At 36.4% G+C, this 23,878-nt stretch overlaps 3 protein-coding genes across 5 annotated transcripts; all 3 read left to right on the plus strand.

Moving 5' to 3' along the window:
- Positions 1-3,481: 3,481 nt before the first annotated feature.
- Positions 3,482-6,021, plus strand: LOC113763188 (protein YLS7). The gene is made up of 3 exons (XM_027306931.1): positions 3,482-4,154; positions 4,398-4,672; positions 5,236-6,021. Exons 1-3 carry the CDS (start codon positions 3,482-3,484, stop codon positions 6,019-6,021), a joined length of 1,734 nt encoding a protein of 577 aa, XP_027162732.1.
- A 2,058-nt stretch (positions 6,022-8,079) lies between these two features.
- Positions 8,080-13,004, plus strand: LOC113764123 (65-kDa microtubule-associated protein 3). Of its 2 annotated transcripts, XM_027308187.1 has the most exons (14): positions 8,080-8,250; positions 8,363-8,408; positions 8,960-9,046; positions 9,163-9,369; positions 9,721-9,972; positions 10,068-10,277; positions 10,370-10,525; positions 10,598-10,757; positions 10,848-10,999; positions 11,096-11,183; positions 11,425-11,498; positions 11,619-11,693; positions 11,782-12,076; positions 12,291-13,004. In XM_027308187.1, exons 3-14 carry the CDS (start codon positions 8,975-8,977, stop codon positions 12,743-12,745), a joined length of 2,196 nt encoding a protein of 731 aa, XP_027163988.1. In that variant the 5' UTR covers positions 8,080-8,250; positions 8,363-8,408; positions 8,960-8,974; the 3' UTR covers positions 12,746-13,004. The 2 variants fall into 2 exon arrangements, with proteins under 2 accessions (XP_027163988.1, XP_027163987.1); XM_027308186.1 differs by lacking the exon at positions 8,363-8,408.
- Positions 13,005-15,392: 2,388 nt separating this feature from the next.
- LOC113762111 (AT-hook motif nuclear-localized protein 6-like) lies at positions 15,393-21,137 on the plus strand. 2 transcript variants are annotated; one of them, XM_027305390.1, is made up of 5 exons: positions 15,393-16,180; positions 17,629-17,705; positions 19,221-19,352; positions 19,906-20,067; positions 20,542-21,137. In XM_027305390.1, the coding sequence occupies exons 1-5, from the start codon at positions 15,826-15,828 to the stop codon at positions 20,836-20,838; spliced, it is 1,023 nt and encodes a 340-aa protein (XP_027161191.1). In that variant the 5' UTR covers positions 15,393-15,825; the 3' UTR covers positions 20,839-21,137. The 2 variants fall into 2 exon arrangements, with proteins under 2 accessions (XP_027161191.1, XP_027161192.1); XM_027305391.1 differs by having other exon boundaries at positions 17,638-17,705.
- The last annotated feature ends 2,741 nt before the right edge of the window (positions 21,138-23,878 follow it).

A 23,878-nucleotide genomic window follows, 5' to 3' on the forward strand; every position in this document is an offset into this window, starting at 1 on the left:
TAACCGATTTATTATCGTGATAATCAAAATGGAACAAACAAAAATGGAATAAGTATAGGTAACCAACTCGTGCTAAGACAAGTCTCATCCTATGCAAAAAGCAAAAGTTAAATGTTTGTTTGGATAAGTTATTATTTGCAAAAAATTTATTTGACTGCATTATAAATATATTTTTCAACAGCCTTTTTATATTTTAATTCTATTTTTATTTCACATATATCGCATTAAAAAATGTTATAATTTTTTTCAAACAATTATCCCAAACACTTTTCTATCAAAACACGTTCTCCACTTGGATTAAGAGTTTTTTCCATAAACTAATTTTGTTTGTCAAGTTCACAGCAATAAATTCCAAAAAATACACACTAAAATGTTTTTCTTGCAAACTCAAGGGTGATCAAAGGATTATTCAAGAACGCATTTAGTGTGGACAACCTAAACCTGATATAACCTTGTTTGGACAACAATTTTTCTTACTACGTTTTCAGTGAACACATTTTCCAATCACTTTTTTATCTTACATTTATCAAATCGTTATAGTAATTTTTCTACAAGAAATCCAGAAAAATGCAATCTAAACAAGCCAGTTGTATTGTATTAGGAATTATCTCTTGAAATGCGTTATATCAGGAATTATCATACTCCCTCCGTTCCACTTTGATAGTCCTATATTTTTTTCGTCTGTCCCAAATTGTAGTCTACTTTCCAATTAAAGAATGTAGTTGTCTTTTAATTTCTCTAAAATACCCTTATTTAATGTAAGTTGTTATTACTATAAACTATCTTATTTAATATAGATTGTTAGTATTGAATATAGCCTACCCCATTTATTGCATTTAGATTTTCCAAAACATATTGATAAATGAAAAGCCAACTTTATTTAATGTAATGGTATTTTAGGAAAATAGAAATCTAAATTTATTTTTCCAACAAAATTAACTATTTTTTCTTAAACTATGTGCAAAAAAAACTAGGACTATAAAAATAGTGCAAAGGGAGTATTTCAATTGCAACTTGCATTTATGGGCACAAATAGAACATGACATCTGATTATTATATATGTTATAGGCATTAGAAAGGAAAGTTTGGTAAAAACTCGAACAGCTATTAGAACCCAAACTAACTGAATTGAGAAGTAAGAAGTGGCTTCCCGCACAGAAATACTAACCTGAAACTATTTCACCAGGAAAATCACACTAGAAAATATAAAAAATAAAGCGTCCATCAAATAAAAGTTTTGCACGTAATTCTTTATGGGAAAAATGGCCAATTTCGTCCCTAAACTTTTTTCTAGAGTCGATTTAGTCCCTAACTTTTATTTTTGACCAATTTAATACCTAAACTTATTTTCGGATCCAATTAAGACCTTCTACAACGGCGCCACCACCTAAAAGCAATTTGACTTCTAATTTAGCAATTAAATAAGGGTATTTTGGAAACTTTGGATTATCCCTATCTCCACTACCAACGTCCATCACCAGCCACCCACCTCTTTCTTCTCCCACATTTCTTCTTCCATCTCTCTTTCCCTACCCTCTTTTGCCAACCTTTGAGTTTACATTATAATTGAGAAAGTTGAAGAGGAAACCTATAAATGCGTTATGGCTCAAGTAAAAATAGCATAATTATGCAAATTTTATCATATTTGCTACCATTATGGCTGATAGAGAAAAGAAGTCCCAGCCATTTGCGCAATCGTTGCTGCAACATTTGTTAGCTACAATTGGTGCACTGTCATAATCATCAGTCCGCCCTTTTGCTGATGTCCACCCTCTGCTTTCATATTAATAGTTTAACAACTTTTGAAAATCATCTTAGTTTTTCTACAAATTTGCTGAAGATGTTTCGAATTTGTCAAATGCATTTCAAAGCAAATTGCTTGTGCTATTGTAAGACCCAATGGAATTGGTACCTAGTAGAAAGGAGCTATCTATCAGTTGTTGGAATGCATTTTGAATTTGTTGAATGCCTTTTCAATTGTTGGAATGGATGATGTGAGGTAAATATTCTTGAGTAACTCTTACACGAGAACATATAAAAAAGTCAGATTTGGTCGCAGATTCGATTAGATTTCACTAGATAGGGAAACAGGGTGTGGGGAAAGAGAGAGGGAAGAAAGGGTTGGGAGAGGAATACTGGTGAAGGGGTTGTGGGGAGGTTGCAGAAGGGTTAGTGAAGGGTAAGGGTGTAGAGGAAAGGGGAATGGTGTGGGTTAATGGGAAAGGGAGTGACTGAGGAAAGTTGTCGACAGAGAGAAGAGAGGAAGGGAGGAGAGGCGGTGGTGGTGGCGGCAGCAGTGGCAAGGAGAGGTGAGATAGGGGAATGGTTAAGAAGTTAATTAAAAATTTTAAAAACACGTTTAAAAAGTTTTAAAAATACCTAAAATACTATTGATTTTTTTAATGTACTGAGTTTAATTACAATTCATACCTGAAGTTTCCGAAATACCCTTATTTAACTGTTAAATTAGAAATTCAATTGCTTTTTGGTGGTGACGCCGCCGCAAAGGAACTTAATTGGATCCGAAAATAAGTTTATGTATTAAATTGGTCAAAAATAAAAGTTAGGGATTAAATCGACTCTAGAAAAAAGTTTAAGGACTAAATTGGCAATTTTCCCTTCTTTATGTATGGGTCCTAATGAATTTTAAAAATAACGGCTACAGCTGCTCCGTTAAGAAGTGGCGTACATAGTCCTATGGTCAAAGTTGGGCGTCAGCCTGAGCTCAGCTACAACAACTGTTGTTTTGTTATTTCAACGTTTGATTCTTATAGGAAATCATATTATTGTAAACTAACTAAGTGAAGAGTTCCTGCAGTTATTCGAGCAGCCACGATTAAGAGTCTTAATAAAAATCAAGCCGAAATTCAAAAATCTAATAACAATTCGAGTAGTATAATTTAAGATATCGCGTCTGAAGAAATACGAGTGGATAAAGTTTTAGTTCCCCCGAGTTTGATCGACAGAACACGATTCCTCAAATCATTAACGATTTCACATGCTTCAAACTATAAACTAGTATACTAGGTACTCTCGATCCAGTATAAAATATTTTACATTTCCGCACAAATGGCGGCTGCCTGTCTGGAAAACGCAAAATTTGAGGTCAAATCTTTTAAGTCCCGAAAAGTCATTTCGTAGAAGGGAAATAACTCATCTGGATCTACTCTATTGGCCAATCTTCAGTGCACTTTCCCTCCCTTTTGTGCAGCTTCTGTACTTGAGGAGTCAAGACACAAGAGAGTGTTGAAGCAGCAACTCCTGATGCTGTACTTAAAAGATTAGCATGAAATGGGCAACCCCACCCCACCCCCCCCCCTTTCTTTTAAATTGATGAGTGTTATTCCTGATAAATATTTGTAAGTTGAGAATATCTGGGAATGCTCTTGCGTGGAGACGTGCGAATGGTGATTGGTGAACGGAAGCCCTGAGTTTGTACGGATTGCAGGCAAGTTTGTTGAAGTTTAGAGTTTGGGAATCCATGGCTTCAGGTTCACGTAAAAAGACGGCGGCAATGGCCTACCCAAAGACTCTTTTATCTATCGTAGCTTCACTCGGAGGCCTAGCCATTTTCTTGATTCTTGCTTCATCATCTTTAATATCAGAACCATTCAGGTCTGGAGGAATTGTCAACTTAATTGGGACTGCTTCTGATGAAATTGTCGTGGATTTTAGCCGTCGCGGTTATGTCAGCAGCAGTATCCTTAGGAGCACGAGAGATGGGGATGATTTTCAAGAATCAGATGGCGGATTTGGTGATTCAAGAAAAGCGAAATCAATTTCGCAGGACAACAGGGGTAATGATCTTATCAAGAACCAGCCTACTCTGTCTGGAGATAAGAACGAATTGATTGATTCAAGGCAGCAGCAAGAAGTTGGAAAAGATTTGGCAGAGCCTCCTGCAGGTTTTGGATCGAGGGATGCAACGGCTCAACTAAAGCAATCCCATGCGGCACAACAGGAGAAGGGGATTGAAGATTCATCTTTCTCAACCGGCGGAGATGGTGTTCAAATTGCTCTATCTCTTTCATCAAATCTTTCCAACACCTCCAACCTGCAGATGGATTCAAAAATATCAACTCGACTTCCATCACTTGGTTCCAGTTTAAAGGATGTGAATCCTTCACCTCCCATGTTCACCAATTCAAGTCCGGGTAGGTCAGTCGATTCAGGTGCAACTTCATCTTACTTTTTATTTTCATTATAATTAAAGGCATTTAATTTGATTTTCTTTTTCTTGCGACTCCACATCCTATCGTTTCTTGATCTGCAGCCCATAATTCTGTTAAAAGCTGAGGATTACCATTCAAATAAAGATGTTAAACAGTGTATACTTCTTTGTTCTGACTTTCTTAAAATTCATTTTGTTTATTTGCCTTATTTTAGTTATTTTGCAGGATGTAATTTATACCATGGAAAATGGGTTTATGATTCAGGCGGACCTTTGTACAAAAATGATTCTTGTCCTGTCCTGACGCAGACACAAAATTGCCAGGGAAATGGAAGACCTGACAAGGAATATGAGCATTGGCGCTGGAAACCGACTGAGTGTGACCTGCCTCGATTTGATGCCAGGAGATTCCTTGATCTAATGAAGGGAAAAACCATAGCTTTTATTGGAGATTCAATCGCTCGAAATCAAATGGAGTCAATGCTCTGTATTCTTTGGCAGGCAAGTCAGTCAAATGCTTTCTGTTTTGACTCCACGGTAATAGGTCTTGGAACCTCCTTAAATGAGTTACTGGAGCAATAGCATCCCACCAAGAGAATTAAAGGTCACTTCCAATGTAAAAATGTAGTAAATCAATTACTCTGAAATGATGAGAGATGCATCTCAATGATTTCATTCTCGGCCTTTTTTTTTTGGGTCCTTCTTAGCAATGAATTCATTGAACAGGTTCTTAGGTTTTGGATCCCCAAACCTGGGAAATGAATGGTATTGTTGGCGAAACTAAATAATGCATCTGAAAAAAAAAAAATACACAACAGCAACAACTACTACATTCACGACAACTTGCAGCGTCCACTTCACATATATGATCGGATCCTTGAATTGTTGGGAATGAATAGGGAAGGGAAGAGAGGGATGGACAGTTGATTCACTTCATACAGGGGTAGCAGTGGCCGTAAATTTCTAGAGCCTTATATGGATATGGAGTAGTTGGCTTGTCATCTCCAGCCATCCTCTTATGTATCAAACCATTTTTCTCTTGGAATGAACTGTGGTTTTTTCAGGTTGAGGTTCCAAAAAATCGAGGAAACAGAAGAATGCAGCGTTTTTATTTTGCGTCAACATCTACAACGATAATTCGGTTATGGTCCGCCTGGCTTGTGAATCAAACATCCGAGCCATTCGATTTTGCTCCAGCCGGAGTGGCCAAGCTGCAGCTTGATGCTCCTGATGAAAGCTTCATGGAATTCATCACCGATTACGACGTAATCGTCCTCTCCTCTGGTCACTGGTTTGCAAAGCAGTCGGTCTATATCTTGCAGGATGAGATAGTTGGAGGACAATTGTGGTGGCCAGACAAGTCTAAGACAATGAAAATTAACAACATAGAAGCTTTCGGTGTATCAGTTGAAACGGCTCTAACTGCCATGGCAAGGCATCCAGATTACACTGGTCTAACAATCGTGCGTACCTTTTCGCCTGATCATTATGGAGGAGGAAACTGGAATACAGGGGGATCCTGCACAGGAAAAGTAAGGCCTCTCAAGGATGGTGAATTGGTTGAAAATGAATTCACCAACGTAATGCATCAGAAACAGGTCACGGGGTTCAGCCGCGCAGTCAAGAAGAAGACCAACAAATCAAAGTTGAAACTCATGGACATTACCGAAGCTTTTGAGTATCGGCATGATGGGCATCCAGGTCCATATAGAAGCACTGACCCCAACAAAATCACAAAAAGAGGACCGGATGGGAGGCCGCCGCCACAGGATTGCTTGCATTGGTGCATGCCAGGTCCAGTTGATACCTGGAATGAAATTTTATTCGAAATCATAAAAAGAGAGCTTTGAGGGCGGACGTAATGGTTCTTGCCGATTCCAAATTGCACTGCCATTAACCCAGAGGAATTATTAAACTGCCATAATTTAGACAATAGTTCAGGAATTAGGATACAGATCCCCCGGGGGCAGACCAGAGAAGATCTTCTATCTAATATTTTCTGTCAACTTTCCCGTCCAATGCAAAATTACGTAATTCTACTTATTATATCTGTTGATGTGGCACGTAAAAAAGAAAGACTGTTTGGCTTCTTCTTTTTTCTTCTTTTTTTAGTTTTACATTGGACAGGAAAGTGGACAGAGAATCCCGTCTACCGGGCCACCCCCCTCTCTCTCCTGTTCGGCTGTATCAATTGTGTAACGATAAGGTTTAAAGTCACATTGACAATGGTACAACGTTAAAACGTACAATGAGCTGGTCAAGTATGAATAACTTAGTATACGTTACTCTTCTGTATGGATATGGATTTCTTTCACATATTATTTGACTTACATGATAAATATATTTTTTAATTATATTATTAATTCGCATACATCATATCATAAAAAGGTACTGTAATATTATTTAAAATAAATTTATTCAAATAATCTCCTATCCAAACACACTTATGAGGAAGAAGTTGGAAGACTGGACGACTTCAATCTTAGAAAGAGTATGAAAAGGGGGAAAAGTTTCAAAATAGGAAAAAGGCTAAAGAGAGAGGAATGCATGTGACAATCAGTACAGGAACTTGCCATTTATTTCGGCACAACAACAATTTAAAAATTGGAAAGGGAGATGTCAATGCCAAGTGCAAAAAAAATTAAATTGCCATTCTAGCATGACAAATGCAGAACACGTTAGAAATTTTTTTTTATATTTTTTGTAAATACATTTTTTAATCATCTTTTTGCCTCATATATATTAAATCGCTAAAATACATTTTTTACAAAAACTCATAAAAATAGCAATCCAGACGTGATAGCTAAATCAACAATGAAATTTAATGGATTCAAATTTTAACATATTCATACATATTTGATAACAAAAAAATAGAATGTCTTAATTAATTAAATCCTAGTTGATAATTCAGTTTAGCACTTAATTTTAATAAATTCAAATCTTAACATATTAAAGTCGTTTGATAACAAAAAATTGAACATCTAAATTAATTAAGTAGTACTGAATTTTCTAGATAAAACTTATTCCCAAAATTAAGTAATAAGCTATTCACTTATCACTGAATATGATATGTATTCGAATGTATTAGATTTAATGTTTAACAATTCAATAATTTAATGGATTTAGATTTCAGATTTCAGATTTCAATTTTATCAAATATACCCTAAGTGATTCTAAACTGTTTAGTCAAAACTTATTCTAAAAAATAAGTGATAAACTATTCATTTGTCATTTAATAAATACTACATTCAAATGTTATGATTTCAAAACTTAACAAATCAATAATTCAACGGATTCAAATTTTAAATTTTAAATTTCAAATTTGTTAAATGCACTCTAAATTATCCAAATCTTTAAATATAACTTGCCATGTCTCAGTGAAAGAAAATTTACAAATGAGCTTGAAATCTACCCCCACATCAGGCAAAAAAAAAAAGATATAGAGAGAAAAAAAAAAGATCACCAATTATTCATAAATTCACCATATGCTGATACATCTATTTTACTATTTACTTAAATTTCTAATTTTTTTTTTTGTAGTTTCTCAAATCATGCCAAATGATTACCATATTCCAGTAAAAAGAAATTCACAAATGAGTTAGGGTGTCCAAAAAGGGTAAAAAAAAAAAAAAAAGTAACGAGGCACTACAGTTCACTCTCTATTGACTGGCAAGGAAAAGAAAAAGGAAGGACAGTCTCCTAAAGTTAAAACTTAAAAGAGTTAAATAAACCGCGTCGCATGTTTGTTTGGTACCTGCGGCCCCGACTCTCCGAGAGCGGAGAAGAGTTAACTCAAACTGAATAATAACAGCAGCCGTCTCTCTCTCTTTCCCACGTTTGAAATTTAAAATCTTCCACTGTCGCATGAAGCCAAAGCCCAATCCCCACTAATAATACAACCCTCGGACGCCCATTGTCAACGGTCGATTTTTAACGGCTATTCTCTCTCTTCTCTGGCTCCGCCTTCTAGCTTCATTCTTCTCATCTCATTTCAAAAAACCCCCTGTTTACTACTCACCATCAATTTCAAAGTCACAATCACTTTCTTTCTCTGATCTGGCCAGAATTCAGTTGTTAAGGTGCGTTCTCCTGCTTGTTTTCATCTTCTTTACAATTTTATACGTTTTGTTTGCTGGCTCTAGTTGAAGTCTAGTACAGATATGTATAATTTTTTTTGGTAACCTTTTGCAGAGTAATTTTTGGTTTTTTGGAGTTCCTGTGCTTGGTAATTTGATAGGTGATTTTCATCCTCTGTTGTGCTACTACGACAATTGCGATGGGCTTCTTTTTTTTTTTTTTTCTCCGCTTAAGTTTATAAAGTGTCGCTTAATTGGGAAAAAAGTAACTGGCCTTGGTAGAGTAAGCTTGATACTTCTAGAAAAAGTCACTTGACTAATTAGCGGTTTTTTTTGGTGGGAGTGGTTTATTTGGAAAGCAAGAAAAGAAAAAAAAAACCCTGATTTCGATTAATTGCTTAACTTGCAGTTGTATGGCATGGGGAAAAAATTTAAAAATTCTAATGAATGCTATTGGTTGAGATCTTGATCCGGTTCTAATGTTTTACTCTTGGCAGACAATGCTTGCATGTTAAATGCGTATGCCTTCTGATTATGTTTGAACAATTGATCATATTTTCTAATTCAGGGAACAACTTTTTGCGGATTTTGAATTTTTATTTTTTTAAACTCTTCTTAACTATTTGCTTTGCTAGATTTGATCCATCTTGAATGATTTCTGCAGTCAATGTGGGACTGCACTGTAACCCCCCATTAAATTTGTTGTTACTAGGTATAGTCATCCAATATGTCGATAGTACCCGCTGATCCACTTGTGCAGCTGGAAACTACCTGCGGAACTCTACTATATGAACTGCAGGTTTTTTCCTTTCTTGTTTTAAAAAAAATTCGTTCTTGCCTTTTTCTCCGGGTCTCTTTGTCCAAGTAAATTATTCAGGTTGCTATCCTGAAGCCTTTCTTTGATGGCACAATCAGATAATATGGGATGAAGTTGGAGAGTCTGATACTGAAAGGGACAAAATGCTGCTGGAGCTTGAACGAGAATGTCTAGAGGTGTACAGGAGAAAAGTGGACCAGGCAAACAAGTGCAGAGCTCAGCTAAGGCAGGCAATTGCTGATTCTGAAGCTGAGCTTGCAGCTATCTGCTCTGCTATGGGAGAGAGACCTGTGCATATTAGGCAGGTTAGAGTTCTACGATCAATGACAAGTAAACTCAATCCAGTGCTTCCTTAGACCTTAGCCTTGATGGATATATATTGTAATAACTGAATGCGTTCTTTACTCCTGATATACCATTAGAATATATAGCAAAAACAGATCCGTAGTTTTTTGTAAGACTTATTTTTTTAGAGAAGTTGACATCCAGACAACCACAGCTGTTGGACAAGCACCATCAATCACGACAATCCAGTTACATTTCCGAACTACATAAGATGATGACGTTCAAGTTAAATTTTATTTGTATGTGTGAAATGTCCTTTAGATTAACAAAATCCTGGAAAACCATGACGAAGGCATGTCTTTATTATTCAGTCTGATCAAAATCCTGGAAGCTTGAAGGCAGAACTTAGAGCCATTCTCCCACAATTGGATGAAATGCGGAAAAGGAAATGTGAGAGGAAGAATCAGTTCCTTGAAATTTTAGAGCAGATACAGAAGATTAAGTGTGAGATTTACAGGTCAACTGGGTATCCTCCTGCCAACACTGTGTTGGATGAAACTGATTTGTCTTTGCGAAAGCTTGAAGAATTGCAAACAGAGCTGCAGGCACTTCAAATGGAAAAGGTAACCTTTCTCTGAAGCAGAACCATGTTTTAACACTTCATATGCATTATGTTCAGAATTGCCTCTGACTTGCTTCGCTGTCTTGTTGGCTGCAGAGTGAACGTCTAAAGAAAGTACTGGACCGCCTCAACACTTTAAACTCATTGTGCTTGGTGCTTGGTATGGATTTCAAAGAGACTGTTGATGAGGTTCATCCAAGTTTAGGAGAGTCTGAAGGAACAAAAAATATTAGTAATGATACCATTGAGCAGCTAGCTGCAGCTATTCAAAGATTACGAGAGATTAAAATACAGAGGATGCAGAGGGTACATCAGTACATGGACTTCAATACTAACCTCAAAGTCATTCTTTTGATAATTCATTTTTCAAAATTTCGTTGACCTTTCTGTTGTGGCAGTTACAAGACCTTGCCACATCACTGCTGGAGCTGTGGAATTTGATGGATACACCTTTAGAAGAGCAACAAATATTTCAGAGTGTAACTGCTAATATAGCTGCTTCAGAAGATGAAACAACTGAACCTAACATGCTCTCTGTTGACTTCATCAAATATGTGAGTTAACATTGGTCAATTTTGCTAGCAGCTGTGTAGTTCAGAGTGTTATTCAAGTTCTTTACTATTCAGGTTGAGGCGGAAGTTTCAAGACTGGAAGAACTTAAAGCAAGCAAAATGAAGGAGCTTGTTCTGAAAAAGAGGTTTGAGCTAGAGGACATCTGTAGGAAAACACATATAATTCCAGAATCAGATAGTTCACTAGACGTTGCAATTGAAGCGATTGAATCTGGTACTGAAATTTTAACATGGAGTGCATACAAAATGGTGCTTTTGCACTGAGATTGATTGATATGACTGGTGGTTTTTGTTTCTAATCTAGGTGCTGTTGATGCTTCAAGCGTACTTGAACAAATAGAGCTTCAGATATCTAATATAAAAGAGGAAGCTTTCTGCCGTAAAGAAATACTTGAAAAGGTGGAGAAATGGATGGCCGCATGCGAGGAAGAGTGCTGGCTTGAGGAATATAACAGGGTTGGTTTTGATTTATCATCTGTTGATCTATTGCTAAAATGACGTGTTAGTTTAATTTTAGTTTTCATACTTTCCAATTGTCAAATTCCTGCTCAGGATGATAATCGTTACAATGCTGGAAGAGGCGCTCATCTTACACTCAAGCGTGCTGAGAAAGCCCGTGCCTTGGTTAATAAACTTCCAGGTGCTGATGAATGCATTTTTGCATATTTCCTAATTGGTCGATTCCAGGAATCCGCTGCATGATATTTCATATGATGCAGCCTTTTTTGTCAGTCATGTATCAATTCAAATTAGATAAAATATATTATCTTTGCCATTTTTTTGAGGAATCAATATATAAGTATCTTAACAGTGTCTTAGGTGTTGAACTAAAGGTCTGATTTCAACACTAATTCAAGTGTTTATTGACCATGCTCTGACAGCAATGGTGGAGGCATTGGCTTCAAAAATCACAGCATGGGAAAATGAGAGAGGGACTGAATTCTCTTATGATGGCGTATGTGCTTTCCCACGAAAGTGAATTTTGAGTATTTTTTTTCCCTCTTCCTTAATTGTTGTTGAGCATTATTTTTCTTAGCAATTATATTTGTGAAATGAAATGTTGTGTTGTCTGTAGATTCGTCTTCTTTCTATGCTTGAAGAATATACTATTCTACGCCAAGAGAAAGAGCTAGAGCGCAAAAGACAGAGGGTATGGGCTTTAACTACTGCGCTTTTGTTCCAGTCAATTTTCATGCTCCTTGGCGAAATTAATACCAAGTGTCCGCACTAAATTTCAGGACCAGAAGAAACTTCAGGGACAGTTAATTACAGAGCAGGAGGCACTTTATGGTTCGAAACCTAGCCCAATGAAATGCCAAAGCGGGAAGAAAGGTTCTAGACTGTCATGCGGTGGTGGTGCAAGTAATCGAAGACTCTCCCTAGGAGGAACAATGCTGCAAACTCCAAAGGCAGATTTGCTTCACCCAACAAGAGCTACTCCTAATACACGTCAGGCTAAGAAAATTGAACGCTTGCATCAGAATGATCATTCAAATCTACTCAAGGACGATGGAATTGCATCATTATCAGCTGGTAACTTTCTTTTGAGTCATTTCCATCATTCACTCGAAATCGTTTTTCTCTTATAGTTAGAGGTGAGAATTTCAGAATTGGAGGGTATCCATCCTTTTTGAGTTGTGACAGGGGTCACGAATTGTTTCTGCTAGTGTCTTGCTGTAATTTACTAGTGAACTGGAGATATGAAGAGCTAGATGTTTTTAATTCTTCTTCGCTTTTAACATATCAGGAAGGAGAGGGCTTGACATTGCCGGTCTTCCAGTCAAAAAGAGTTCCTTTGGAGAGTCCCCCATGGTGCGAAAGCCCTTCTCACCCATATCTTCAACGGATTCATCAAAGTCCAATGCAACAAACATTTTGGAAGATCTGAGCAGGAAACATAATGACATGTTGCAGAAAACGCTATCAAGTAACAACGCATCGTTTACTACTCCATCTAAGATCATTTCTGCCGTGGAGGAAGAGAACAGGACTCCAAAAGCTAAGACGATACCTGTACCCGCTACGCCTGCAACTGTATCAGTTCCAATGCAAACGGCTGTAACTCCAGCTCTTTTTGCAGCCCCTCCTTCCAATTCAAAGCCAGTTGACGATATTCCTGAAGAGATTGAATACTCATTTGAGGAGCGAAGAGCTGGATTTGTGCTACCAAATTCATCTGTAAAGACTACTATACTAGTTTGAGGAGGAGGACCGGTACAGGAAGATCAAGATGAATTTTACTAATTGTTTGGTGCTCTTCTTACGATTTTTTCCTTCTTGTATTCATTTCATATCTTGATAATAGTTCAATTAGAAGTCAATTATATTGGCTTTCTAAAATGTACATATAGTCCACGAATACCTGGCTATTCGTGGACTATAGGATGTCAAAAATGTTCTTGGCTCTACCTCAAACCAAATTTCAATTGCTGCCTTTGAAGTAGACAGATTTCCACGGGAATATCAGTTGTAGCCGCTAGAACATTACCCATAGTTGGACGTCGTCATCAACTTCATCGCTTTATGCTCTCTAGCGTTCCTGAACTTTAACTGGTTTCTGTTTGTGCTCCATTTTCGGTCGCTCTGTTTTTGAAAAGGGCTACCTGGGATTTGGCCAGCCTTTAAAAGGGAAAAGTTTTTGTTGCTTTAGAACCTACTATAGCTTGAAAAAGAACGTGGACACCAGAAACAAGTCAACACTTTTAAAAGCTGCCAAGAAATTGCAGATTGCAGGCATAAAGCCCTTGGATTTGTGTGTGTTTTCGTCCCTGTTTGTTTACTTCCTCTGTTGTAATTTCGTTGAGGTTGGAAAAGGAAACTTCAAAAACTCCTTGAGACAAAGTCAGGGAGCAGGTTGACAGCATTTACCCTGTTTTCTTTATATCCGGTTGCTTAACGGCACGTGTCGTCATTACTCAATCCTCTCATTTAATGAAAGGGATATATTTCAGAAACCTCCTCCCCCGAGGTTTCTAGTAATTTCAGACAGCTCCCCTCACGTTCTGAAAATTACACATACCTCATCTAGAATATAGGTTTGGGTTTCACCTTAATGATGTAAGACCAAAAAAGTATATGAATGCCCAAAATTACCCTAATCTAAATTTCCTTAATATGAATAATTATTAAAATTTTTTAAAAGTAAAAAATACACTTGTACACTACCAAAATTATGAGTTTTATTATTTAGTCAATATCTTAATATTTTTTATTCTTATGATTTTCTACATCTATCCAAACTTTCAAACTCTTATCATTTCTTCTTCTTCAGAACAAACTTTTTGTCTTAGATGGCAAAATCCACGATCGTAATTTTTACCTTCACAATCTTTACTTCTCTATGGATTTCTTTCATATATTGCCTACCAAACTTTTAGTCGTAAAATTTACAATTCTTACCTTTTCTCCACTCAAATGGTCAAACCCTCAGTTACCAAAATTCTTCCAACCTCTACTCTCAATAGTTGGAGTAGTCATACTAAATTAGTCCACATTTTTTCTTTTAATTGACATAATTTTATTAAAAATAGGTTTGATGTCTATTAAAAGAAACCATGCAAAACATGAACAAAGTGCAAGTTTAGAGCAGTAATTTTAATACAATCTATCAAATTATACTTTTTCGTAATTTAGTAACTTTTTTGTGCTAAATGATATGAACAATTGGGTTATTGACAGTAATGATTGCTTCCATCATCATCAACAGTAGTTGCATGACAATAAGATTAGTGAGGAAAAGACTTTTAATGGGTTTTCTATGTGAAAATTTTACATTTTCATTCTATTTCAATTTACGGATAGAATTACCAACGCTGTAATGACTAGGATGGTAAAATAAAAAAGAGTTACAAGTTTTAGATTAACAATTAGGAGATCAGGAATTCAAGAGATATTTTGAGAAAGGTGGTATGGATGGTGATAACAGGCTGATGATAAAGAAGAAGATATCTACCGTGATTATTATATTTGAATGATAGAAAGTTGAGTGTGTTTGGATTGTAAGTTATTTGAAATATTTTTTAATGTAGCACTTTTTATGATGTGATGTATGTGAGATAAAAAAGTAATTGGAAAGATAAAAAGGTGTATTGGAAATTGTAATGGTGATGTCAGCAAATATATTTGGCCAAATAATTGGCTGTCCAAACACACTGGTTATAATTTAATGGTCATGGTTGAAACAGTTTGACCACAATATATTGTTTGGTTTAGAAGAATTAGTTTCCTTTTTTCATTTTCCTTTTTGCTGTTACATTTTTTTTTAATTAATGGCTTGTCTTTTAAAAAATTACGAAGGTCATTATAGTCATTGTCTATCATTAAGGGAGGTAAGTGTAATATTAAAACCTAAAGGGAGCTCAGTGAAATCATCCCTTAATGAAAATTGTGCATTGCTCAAAGTGGCATTAACAGTAATTCTTTTGAAAAACAAAGGGCATCTCTTTCATGCGGTCAACTTTAATTCACCTAAAAAGACAAAGAACAGGTCAGAGGTTGGAAAAATTGACATGGCTCCAACGTTAACTTTACAGCTTTTAATAATTAAACTGCCATTTAAAAATAAATGGAATTTTCTTTTTCCCAAAATTTCTTATTTTTATATTCCAATTCTTTTAACTTTGCCAGATTATTTAAACCCGATGTATTAAATTTCCAAGACGGACTTGAAACCTTTTACTTAACCAAAATTAATACTTTGAATTTTGCAGTTTAAGTATTACTTACTTATAATAATCCAAAATTTTTTATTAAATTCCATTTATTTTTAATTTCATTTTTTCCAACTTTATTTTTTCCTTCTTTACTTTTTTCCTACAAAACCCTAATTTCACAGCTCCTCAAGAAATTCTGTGACTTAGCAAAGTTATTATTTTTTTCATGTACTGAAAAAATAAAAAAAGTTTCATTCTTTGGAGCTCAGTCTGCATTGGCAGAAATGAAGCACTAGCTCAGAGTAGTACAGTGGATAGATTTCTACTGCAGAAACCTTTTGCAGTCAGATGATCTTTGAATATTCAAAGCTGGTACTACTATTTCAAAATTTACCGATTTGCTAGAGTGGGTTTTGCTAAAGCTTTTTTGGGTTCCTGATTTTGTCTACTGTTTATCAGAAAAGTTGAGATTTTTTTTTTGAGATTCTGTGTTGAATGGTGATCATTTCAGTTGTACTTACTCTGTGAGCTTATAAAGGTTTGATCTTGAAAATTAGGGGTTTTACAGTTTTGGTACCTAAAGTCCGAGGGTTTAAGGGTTTTTGAAGTTTTGAGTTTTGGTTTCTATGAATGGAGGAAAAAGAAGGAATGAATAGTTCTGTGGGGGTGCCAGTGAAGGGTGATGAAACTTCAGAGAGCTTCAGGGTAGAGCCAAGTGTGGAAAACCCAAGTCAGTTCAGTGGATCAGCTGTGTCAACTACAGAAGCTACACCAGTTAGTGTTGCAACACCGGCCACAGAAGGGAAAAAGAAGAGAGGGAGACCGAGGAAGTACGGACCAGATGGTTCGGTGACCATGGCATTGTCACCGATGCCGATATCAGCTTCTATTCCGCTTACAGGAGATTATTCAGCTTGGAAACAGAGTAGAGGCCGGCCAATTGACTCTTACAAAAAGAAACATAAGTTGGAGTTTGAAAGTCCTGGTAATGATTATTCTTTCCAAGGGCTTTGAATTCTTGATACTCTTGGTTAATCGAGTTCCTTTTATTTATGTTTTTTTACTGTTGCATTGATCATAATCTCTTGCTGTAATTAGATTTGAGTGGTCTGGGATTTTGTTATTTTGTTTATGGTCAGTTATGTATGTCTGGAAAATAGATCTACTGGTTTTGTTTTTGCTCTAGTCAATAACTCCATGCATTGCTTTTTCTTAGCGGTCAACTTTAATGGTATCTGTAAATATTCAATGTGGAACTGGGACCCTTATCTGCAATTATCTTCTAGATCTGCAATTCTTGGTAGTAAATATCTGGAATACAACAAATGCAACCCCTATTTATGTGGGGGGATCTTCTGCGTCCAAACTTGTATCAGTTTTACCAAGAAGATGAGATAGATGCCGTAAGCACAAAAGAGTTGTCCATTTAATCTGTTAGTGGTTCATTTAGAATTGATGTGACCAGACCCAAGGTCTGTCTTGACCCAATCATTGCAAGAGGTATTTAAAAGGCAAAATAAGAATAAATAACTTGGGAAATTAATGATTAAAGACTGATGTAACATGTGTGGATCTGATGCAAAGGCTCACTTTTTCTAATATCCAGTATCTCAGATGAGAAAAATTTGGCAGGAACTTTACTTAATCCCACCAACTAAATCTATATTGATAAAATGCTTTACTTCTGCTTCATGATTTTACCAAGTGTGCATGTTTAACCATGAGTTAATAGTGCACAGGGATGAACTTCTCTGAGAGACAACTATGACCTTACCTGAATGCAACTTAAATTTGGAGGATCTCGAATGGTTCATTTCACAGTAATTTCACAATTAGACTATAAGAGTTATCATATTATACGCAGCATACAATTTGCACAGTATTCCATGCTGGCATGTGATATTTTAAAGTTTTAAAGACTGTTTGACTTTTTCTGCTTTAAATTCATATTAGTCGAAAGTAGCATCTTTTTTATTTTATTCTCAGCAGAAAAGATGAACTTTAAAACTTAATTTAGTTTCAGGAAAGATGTGTGACCTTGTACATTGGTTAAATTCATTGTAGGGCATTCTGTTTCCCTAACTCTGGAAGAGTTAGTAGTTCCACAAACTTATGTCTTTGTATTGAGAGAGACATATTGTGCATACTAACTATGCAAAGTTGTCACTTCTAAATGCATCTAGAAAGAGACAATATTGCAAGCCATACATGAAAAGAAGATAATGTCATAATATGATGTGCATAGTGATTCAGTGTAATCAGTGCAGTCACTAAGCTCTTTGCTATTTGGCATACTCTGTTTGATCCACTATTACTGTTGCTTAGTCATATCTTATGCTTTTCAATGAATGTTTTTGATGTTCACTTTATGCTTTTGGTGTTTCCTTACAGCTGTATCTGTTTAATCAACTTATTTGACATCTATTTTTGTAGTTCCAACAGGGGATCGGGTGGCTTATTCTGTTGGTGCTAATTTTACTCCTCATGTTATCACAGTTAATGCAGGCGAGGTACTTACTTTTTATGGTTGTGAGCAGATTTATTTTTTCTTTTGGTATTATTCATGTTCAATTTGCTTTCTAATCAATACTATGGAGGTCTACTTCAGTGGACTATCTTGTTGCATGTGCAACTCGTTATTAGTTTTACCTTGTAGGAATGCTAATGAAGAAAGAAAACAATTGGGCGTGTTTGAGTGCACAATTTTTTCCAAATATTACTTTTCTTACATCACAAACACGTTTTCCAACCACCTTATTATTTTTTTCAAGTTGGTGCAGTTCACTGTCTTTGAGTTTTACTGTACATTTTGGTTTGGTTGAGCCACCAAGATGCTGGTGGTGGAGGAAAATAAGGCAGTTGGCAATGATAAAGGTTCCCGAATGAGTAATTAGAACACGCAAGTCTTTTGTTGGGGAGAGGAGGGAAGGGAGAAGGAAAGGAGAAGTGCAAAGTTCGTGATTCTGTTACATGTATGTATGTGTGTATGTATATATATATAGACATGTAAAGTACATTTTTCTTGAGAAAATGGAAAACAAAAGAAAAAAGTCCAAGATGAATAGCCAGATTGTCTGGCACCTAAAGCAGTTTAAGTAATTATAATAATGCAAAAGTTCTCCAGTTTTAGGAGTGTGAGATTCAAATTATTTTTCAGGTTGTTGGATTTTGGCTAATAGCCTGAACACAAGAGGCAATAGGAGGAGGTGCTTGTTTGTATATATGAATATTCACATATTTACATACTCACGAGGCACTTGCACCCACATACATTTCTATGTACTAAATAATTGGAATAATGCAAAAGTTCACCAGTTTTAGGAATGTGAGTTTCAAATTATTTTCCAGGTTATTGGATTTTGGCTAATGGCCTGAACATGAGGCAATAGGAGGAGGTGCTGGTTTGTAAATATGAATATGCACATAATTGCATACTCACAAGGCACTTGCACCCACATACATCTCTAAATGCTAGTATGCCAACCTACAAGCATATAAAAGGAGTGTCCACATAAATACTGGACAATTTTTTTTTTACTTTGTATTCATCAACGGCTCACAAAGTATGACTTCTTGGGATCGGCATTCTTGAAAGTTCAACCTTTGTTTGTGGATATTGGCAAATACATGCCCTAGGGCTGTTAACTGCATGGGATGGACTACCTTGAGGTGGACATGTGTTTGATATGTTTGTGGTTGTGCTATCATGCCTTTTTAGCAAGATTTTGGCGACTTTCCATTAGCTATACTTAAGGGAGTATGTCAGTTTTGCACTTGCCTGCTTTGCTTATAATGAAGTTTTACTTAAATATCTCCAGTTGAATGTAGCACTCATTGAGCTTTACTTTATTGTGTTTTCTTTAAATACAAAATTTGAAGCAATAGTTTCAAGTATGCCTTTACTAGTTAATTTAAGATTCTAGGTCTAATTTGGCTGGTATCTTGGTCTTTACATGTTTTTTAATGCATTGGCATTGGCCATTAATTTACCTGAGATTATAGTTTTCCATTCATCTTTTTTTCAGGATGTTACAATGAAGATCATATCATTTTCTCAACAAGGATCTAGAGCTATTTGTGTTCTAGCAGCAAATGGTTCAATTTCAAATGTCACTCTTCGTCAGCCTAATTCTTCTGGTGGAACTCTAACCTATGAGGTGAGACCTTGTCTAATCACCAGTTGATTCTAAATGGTTTAATTTTTATATACTGCATACATGCATGTCTGCTGAAGATCATACGTAGTTCACTGAATGCACCAGCATATTGTGCTCCATGCATCAACTGTTTAGTTTGGTAAAATGAGCAAAATCTATTCTCCTGTTTCTCTGACCAAAGTTTTCTAATGGCTTTATCTTATTCTGTGTCTGCTTCTGTTTGTTTCCTTGTCATAAAATTGTGTGTGATTCTTTCATCTGAAAGGGGGCTTAATGACTTAGATCTCAAGTTTTACTTAAATCAATCCCCTTCTGTTTTGGTGATGACAAAGCATTATAAATTTTCCACTATATAAGGGCATATGAAAGGGTTTCCTCACGTCGCTGTTTTTTTTATGTTCCTTCCTAATGTCTTTAAGCAATGCTATGTAATACTAGAGAGAACAAAAAGTAGAAGGCAAAAGAGAAGAAGAAAGAGAAACGCTTTTAAATCCATTTGAATTGCTTTATCAAGTTATTCTGTTTCTGAGATGTAGTTATGAACTTTCTGCAGGGTCGCTTTGAAATACTTTCTCTAACAGGATCATTTATGCCTAGCGATAATGCAGTAGCAAAAAGCAGATCTGGTGGAATGAGTGTCTCTCTGGCAGGCCCCGATGGTCGCGTTCTTGGGGGAGGACTTGCTGGCATGCTGTTAGCAGCTGGTCCTGTTCAGGTCAGCAAAATTTTTTGGAAATGAAGCTGAGTGTCATAACATGCCCGACATTATTCCAATTGGAAAAGATAAAACATTATGAGTTTAGCAATGAAAACCATCCAAAGCTTCTGACAGAAGGATCACAAATAAAATACTAGCAAATATTGAATTTTTCCTCCCAGGCATGTTGCTATTTAATAGTGAAGTTTGCCTGAAACTTCATTCAAACTTTGCAACTCTTATCAATGCCGATAGCAGTTAAGGCAGCTTTAGTGCTTTAGAAGATTGGAATAGCATTTGTTGGTTGTGCAATGTGAAATAGATGTAGAACGGTCGCTGGAATGTTGTGAAAAGCAAATGTCAGTCTTCAACCTTCGTGCCCTTTATCACATTGAGAAGAAAAGAACCTTTCTGTACTTAACCAACTGTTAACTGTATAGTAATCATGAAGCTAATGATTGAAAACTTTGATGAACCCCTTGATTCTATCAGGTCGTTGTTGGAAGCTTCCTCCCTGGCCACCAGCTGGAGCAAAAGTCGAAGAAGCAGAAATTTGAGCAGACAGCTATTTATGCAGCTATTCCTGCGCAACCTCTACCCGAGGAAAGAACAGAGGGAGCCTACAGTGCACCAAGGCCAAGTCTGACTTCTTCAGCTTCCTTTCATGGGGATGATGTGGTTTCCGTGAACGCATTGAATACAAAGATATCAGCCCCTGAAAGTATTGTTACTGCAACTGCAGCGGAGTACAAGGACCAGAGTCAATCCAAGTGTGAGGTTTCTTGCTGATCATATAGGATACGTCTCCCCGAAATGTAATGTTTCTGTAGCACCTGTGGAACATTAGGATCAGTTCCCTTTGACCTCTATCTAAAAATCACTGACTGATTATTGTCATAAGGGTAGGGTATAGTCGTCTTAGTTTAACCAGACTCTTTTACCCTCCTTTTAGGTTCTAGGGTAGGATGTTGTGAGGTAGGATTGTGTGCTTTTGTCATCGTGTTTTGTCTTGTGTTGATGTAGAATTTCAGGTGTAGGAAACTGAGTTATGACTTACCATTCTTAAATGCAGTTTTTTTTTTTTTTGGAGATAATTTTTTGTCATGGCATTTCGCAAATGTCTTCTTGGTGCCTCCGACTTCTATGAACATGCCAGAGCTCATGCATGAATAAAAAATCTCTCTCAGTTTGCGTGTTTTCTTAGAAGTTACTAAATGGATCCAATAAAAAACCTAAAACCAAAGCAACTACGTGGAGCCTCCTTGTAGAGTTACTTCCCCAGGATTTAGTTGCTTCTTCCAACCAACTGTAAAAAGCCTATAAGGATAGGTTCCTGAATATTCATGACGCTAAGACCTCCCTTTTAGTGAGTTTATTCCATCCATCAACTAAATTTTCCAGAAGTACCAAATCTTCTTCCGCCAAAATCATTGGGAAATTTCTTGCTGTATGTGTCCTTGAGATTTCTTTGATGTTTGAGACCATTTACAGGAAGAGAAAAGATATTTTGTCTCCCAATGCGGGTAAGTTCCGGGATTCGTGAATGAGCACCCATTTTTAAGTTAACTTTAAATCTTCCATCAAAACCCACGATCCAGCTCTAGTAAAGCTAGTAAACGTTCCAGAGAGAGACGAGGATCCTCGATTTTTGCTCGATGCACTTCTTTCAAAAAAATTGTTCTGCCATAAAACACCGAGTACAAACTACCAAAAAAAAAATAGAAAAAAAAGAGTTTGGCATTTTTTTTTTCATAGTCGAGATATATCATGTATGGTGAGAGAAGTTTTTTCATACTTCCAAAAGATAGTACCATCCCTATCCCAGCTTCATCCTCAGGCCCTTTTCCTCCCAAAAAAGAGTTACAAAAAGGAACTTTGATCATCCTTCCACTGCGGTTGTACCGGAGCTATCCCGCATTAGCCTAATTAAAGCTGCTAGACTTTAATGATTTACACTGTTCAGTATCATACTATCATCAACGGCAAGAAGCTTGCATTCTTAATTGTTCTGCCCTCCAACCTCTATTAACTTTATCGATAAATTCTTCGACTCTTCTTCTCAGCTCATCATCTTCCTTGTTTTGGTTATCATCTGGGCCCTCTTCACCATCGTCATTGATCTCAGCTTCATTAACACATGATGATTCTGCAAGGAGGCTAACGCGTTTTTGTTCTGCAATCATTACGTTCAAGGACTTGCAAGAATCGAAGCTACCGTCCTTGATGTCCTCATCCTTTTTGTCTGCAATTCCGGGAAGAGCTGTAGGACTCTGTTGATCACAAACAACATTTGAACTCGGCCAGGAGCTGCCAACCAACAGAATGGCTATGATCAAATTGAAGAAACAAAAGGCAACGAGAGAATCGGAAGCAGCAGCCGCAGTGATCAAATCAAATGTAGAAACACTCCACATCTTTTTTTTTTAAAGTTAATTTACTTCAAAAGTGGAAACTGGAAAGTGAAAATTCAACTTCTTGCAAAGAGGATGGAGAGAAGCTTGGATAAAGACGATTGATACTTGGCAGTCTTGAATGGATGGAGAGAGTAGACTTCGAGTAGACTTTGATTTGTTTAGGCTTTTTAAAAGGTGTCTCGCGGATGAGAAAAAGAATAAAGTGTGCCGGGGAAGCCCGCTCTCTTTTGGGTTTTGGCGCGGCAAATATGCGGCATGATGGTGACGTGGCGTGGCCTGGTGTGGTGTGAAAGCTAATGGGGAGCTGACGTGTATTTCCATTATTCTATTCAGGATTATTACAGTACTAAATTTGTAAAGCTTACACTTCACGGAACTGTGGGACCACGACCAATCTCAGCAAAACATCAATTTCGTCCGTAAGTGTAGCCAGAAGTCAGCAATTGCCTTTTAATTATGCTTGTGAGATTAGCTTAGTTCTTAGGAATTGATATTCTGACAAAAAGAAACAAGGACCCGAGGTGAGATTAAAAACAGAGTAAGTGGGTGCTAGTTAGTGTTTAGTAGAAACTCCATGTTCCCTCTTCCTGAGTTCCATATCGTCTTGTGAGGGTATGAGTGTCTAGGATTTAAGTTCCATAAGTGTAGCCATAAATCAGCAATTGCCTTTTGGTTGGGATTGTGGGATTAGCTTAGATCTTAGGAATTGATATTCTGACCAAAAAAAAAAAAATCCATTAGCTATTTTATTAAAGTCAAAATAGCAGAAAAACAAAATATTCTTTGAGAAATCAGCAATGAAGTTGAATCATATGGATAATGGAACGGAAAAAAAAAACGAAAAATCTTTTTTTCTTACTTTTTTCTTAAAAGAGTAATCATCATGAGTTAGCACATTTTCTCCGGTCTTTTGCGTCCTGTTGTGTTATTTTTTCTTTTCTCCATTTAATGGATTGTGTTGATTTCATGTGAAATTTTTTTTTCTCCGACACCAGTCCTATTTTTTCACTATAAGAAGTTCTATTTTATTTTTGCTCTCTATATGATTCGATTTTGCTATCAATTTCTTGACAAATATATATTTTTCTCTTGTTTTAATAAGGGTAATGACTGGATTCCTATCCTACTCCTAAGTGTCGGAGTAGAAAATTAATAAATTGGGTAGATCAACGAAATCAATACCAAACTGGCCATATAAATGACTATTTTGATTTAAGTAAAATAATTGAGAAACTAAATTGGCTCATAACAAAGTTTAGAGCAGCTAAGGGACTAAATTAAGTCAAAATAAAGTTTAGAGATTATTTTGACTTGTTAAATAGTTTAGGAACTAAATTTGATAATTTGCTCTGACAACCGCGAGGGAAACCACATGAAGCTTCACTTCTCAATTCTATTCTATATGGGTGTTTGTT

Source organism: Coffea eugenioides, chromosome 2 (assembly GCF_003713205.1).
Source record: "Coffea eugenioides isolate CCC68of chromosome 2, Ceug_1.0, whole genome shotgun sequence".
Lineage (NCBI taxonomy): Eukaryota > Viridiplantae > Streptophyta > Magnoliopsida > Gentianales > Rubiaceae > Coffea > Coffea eugenioides.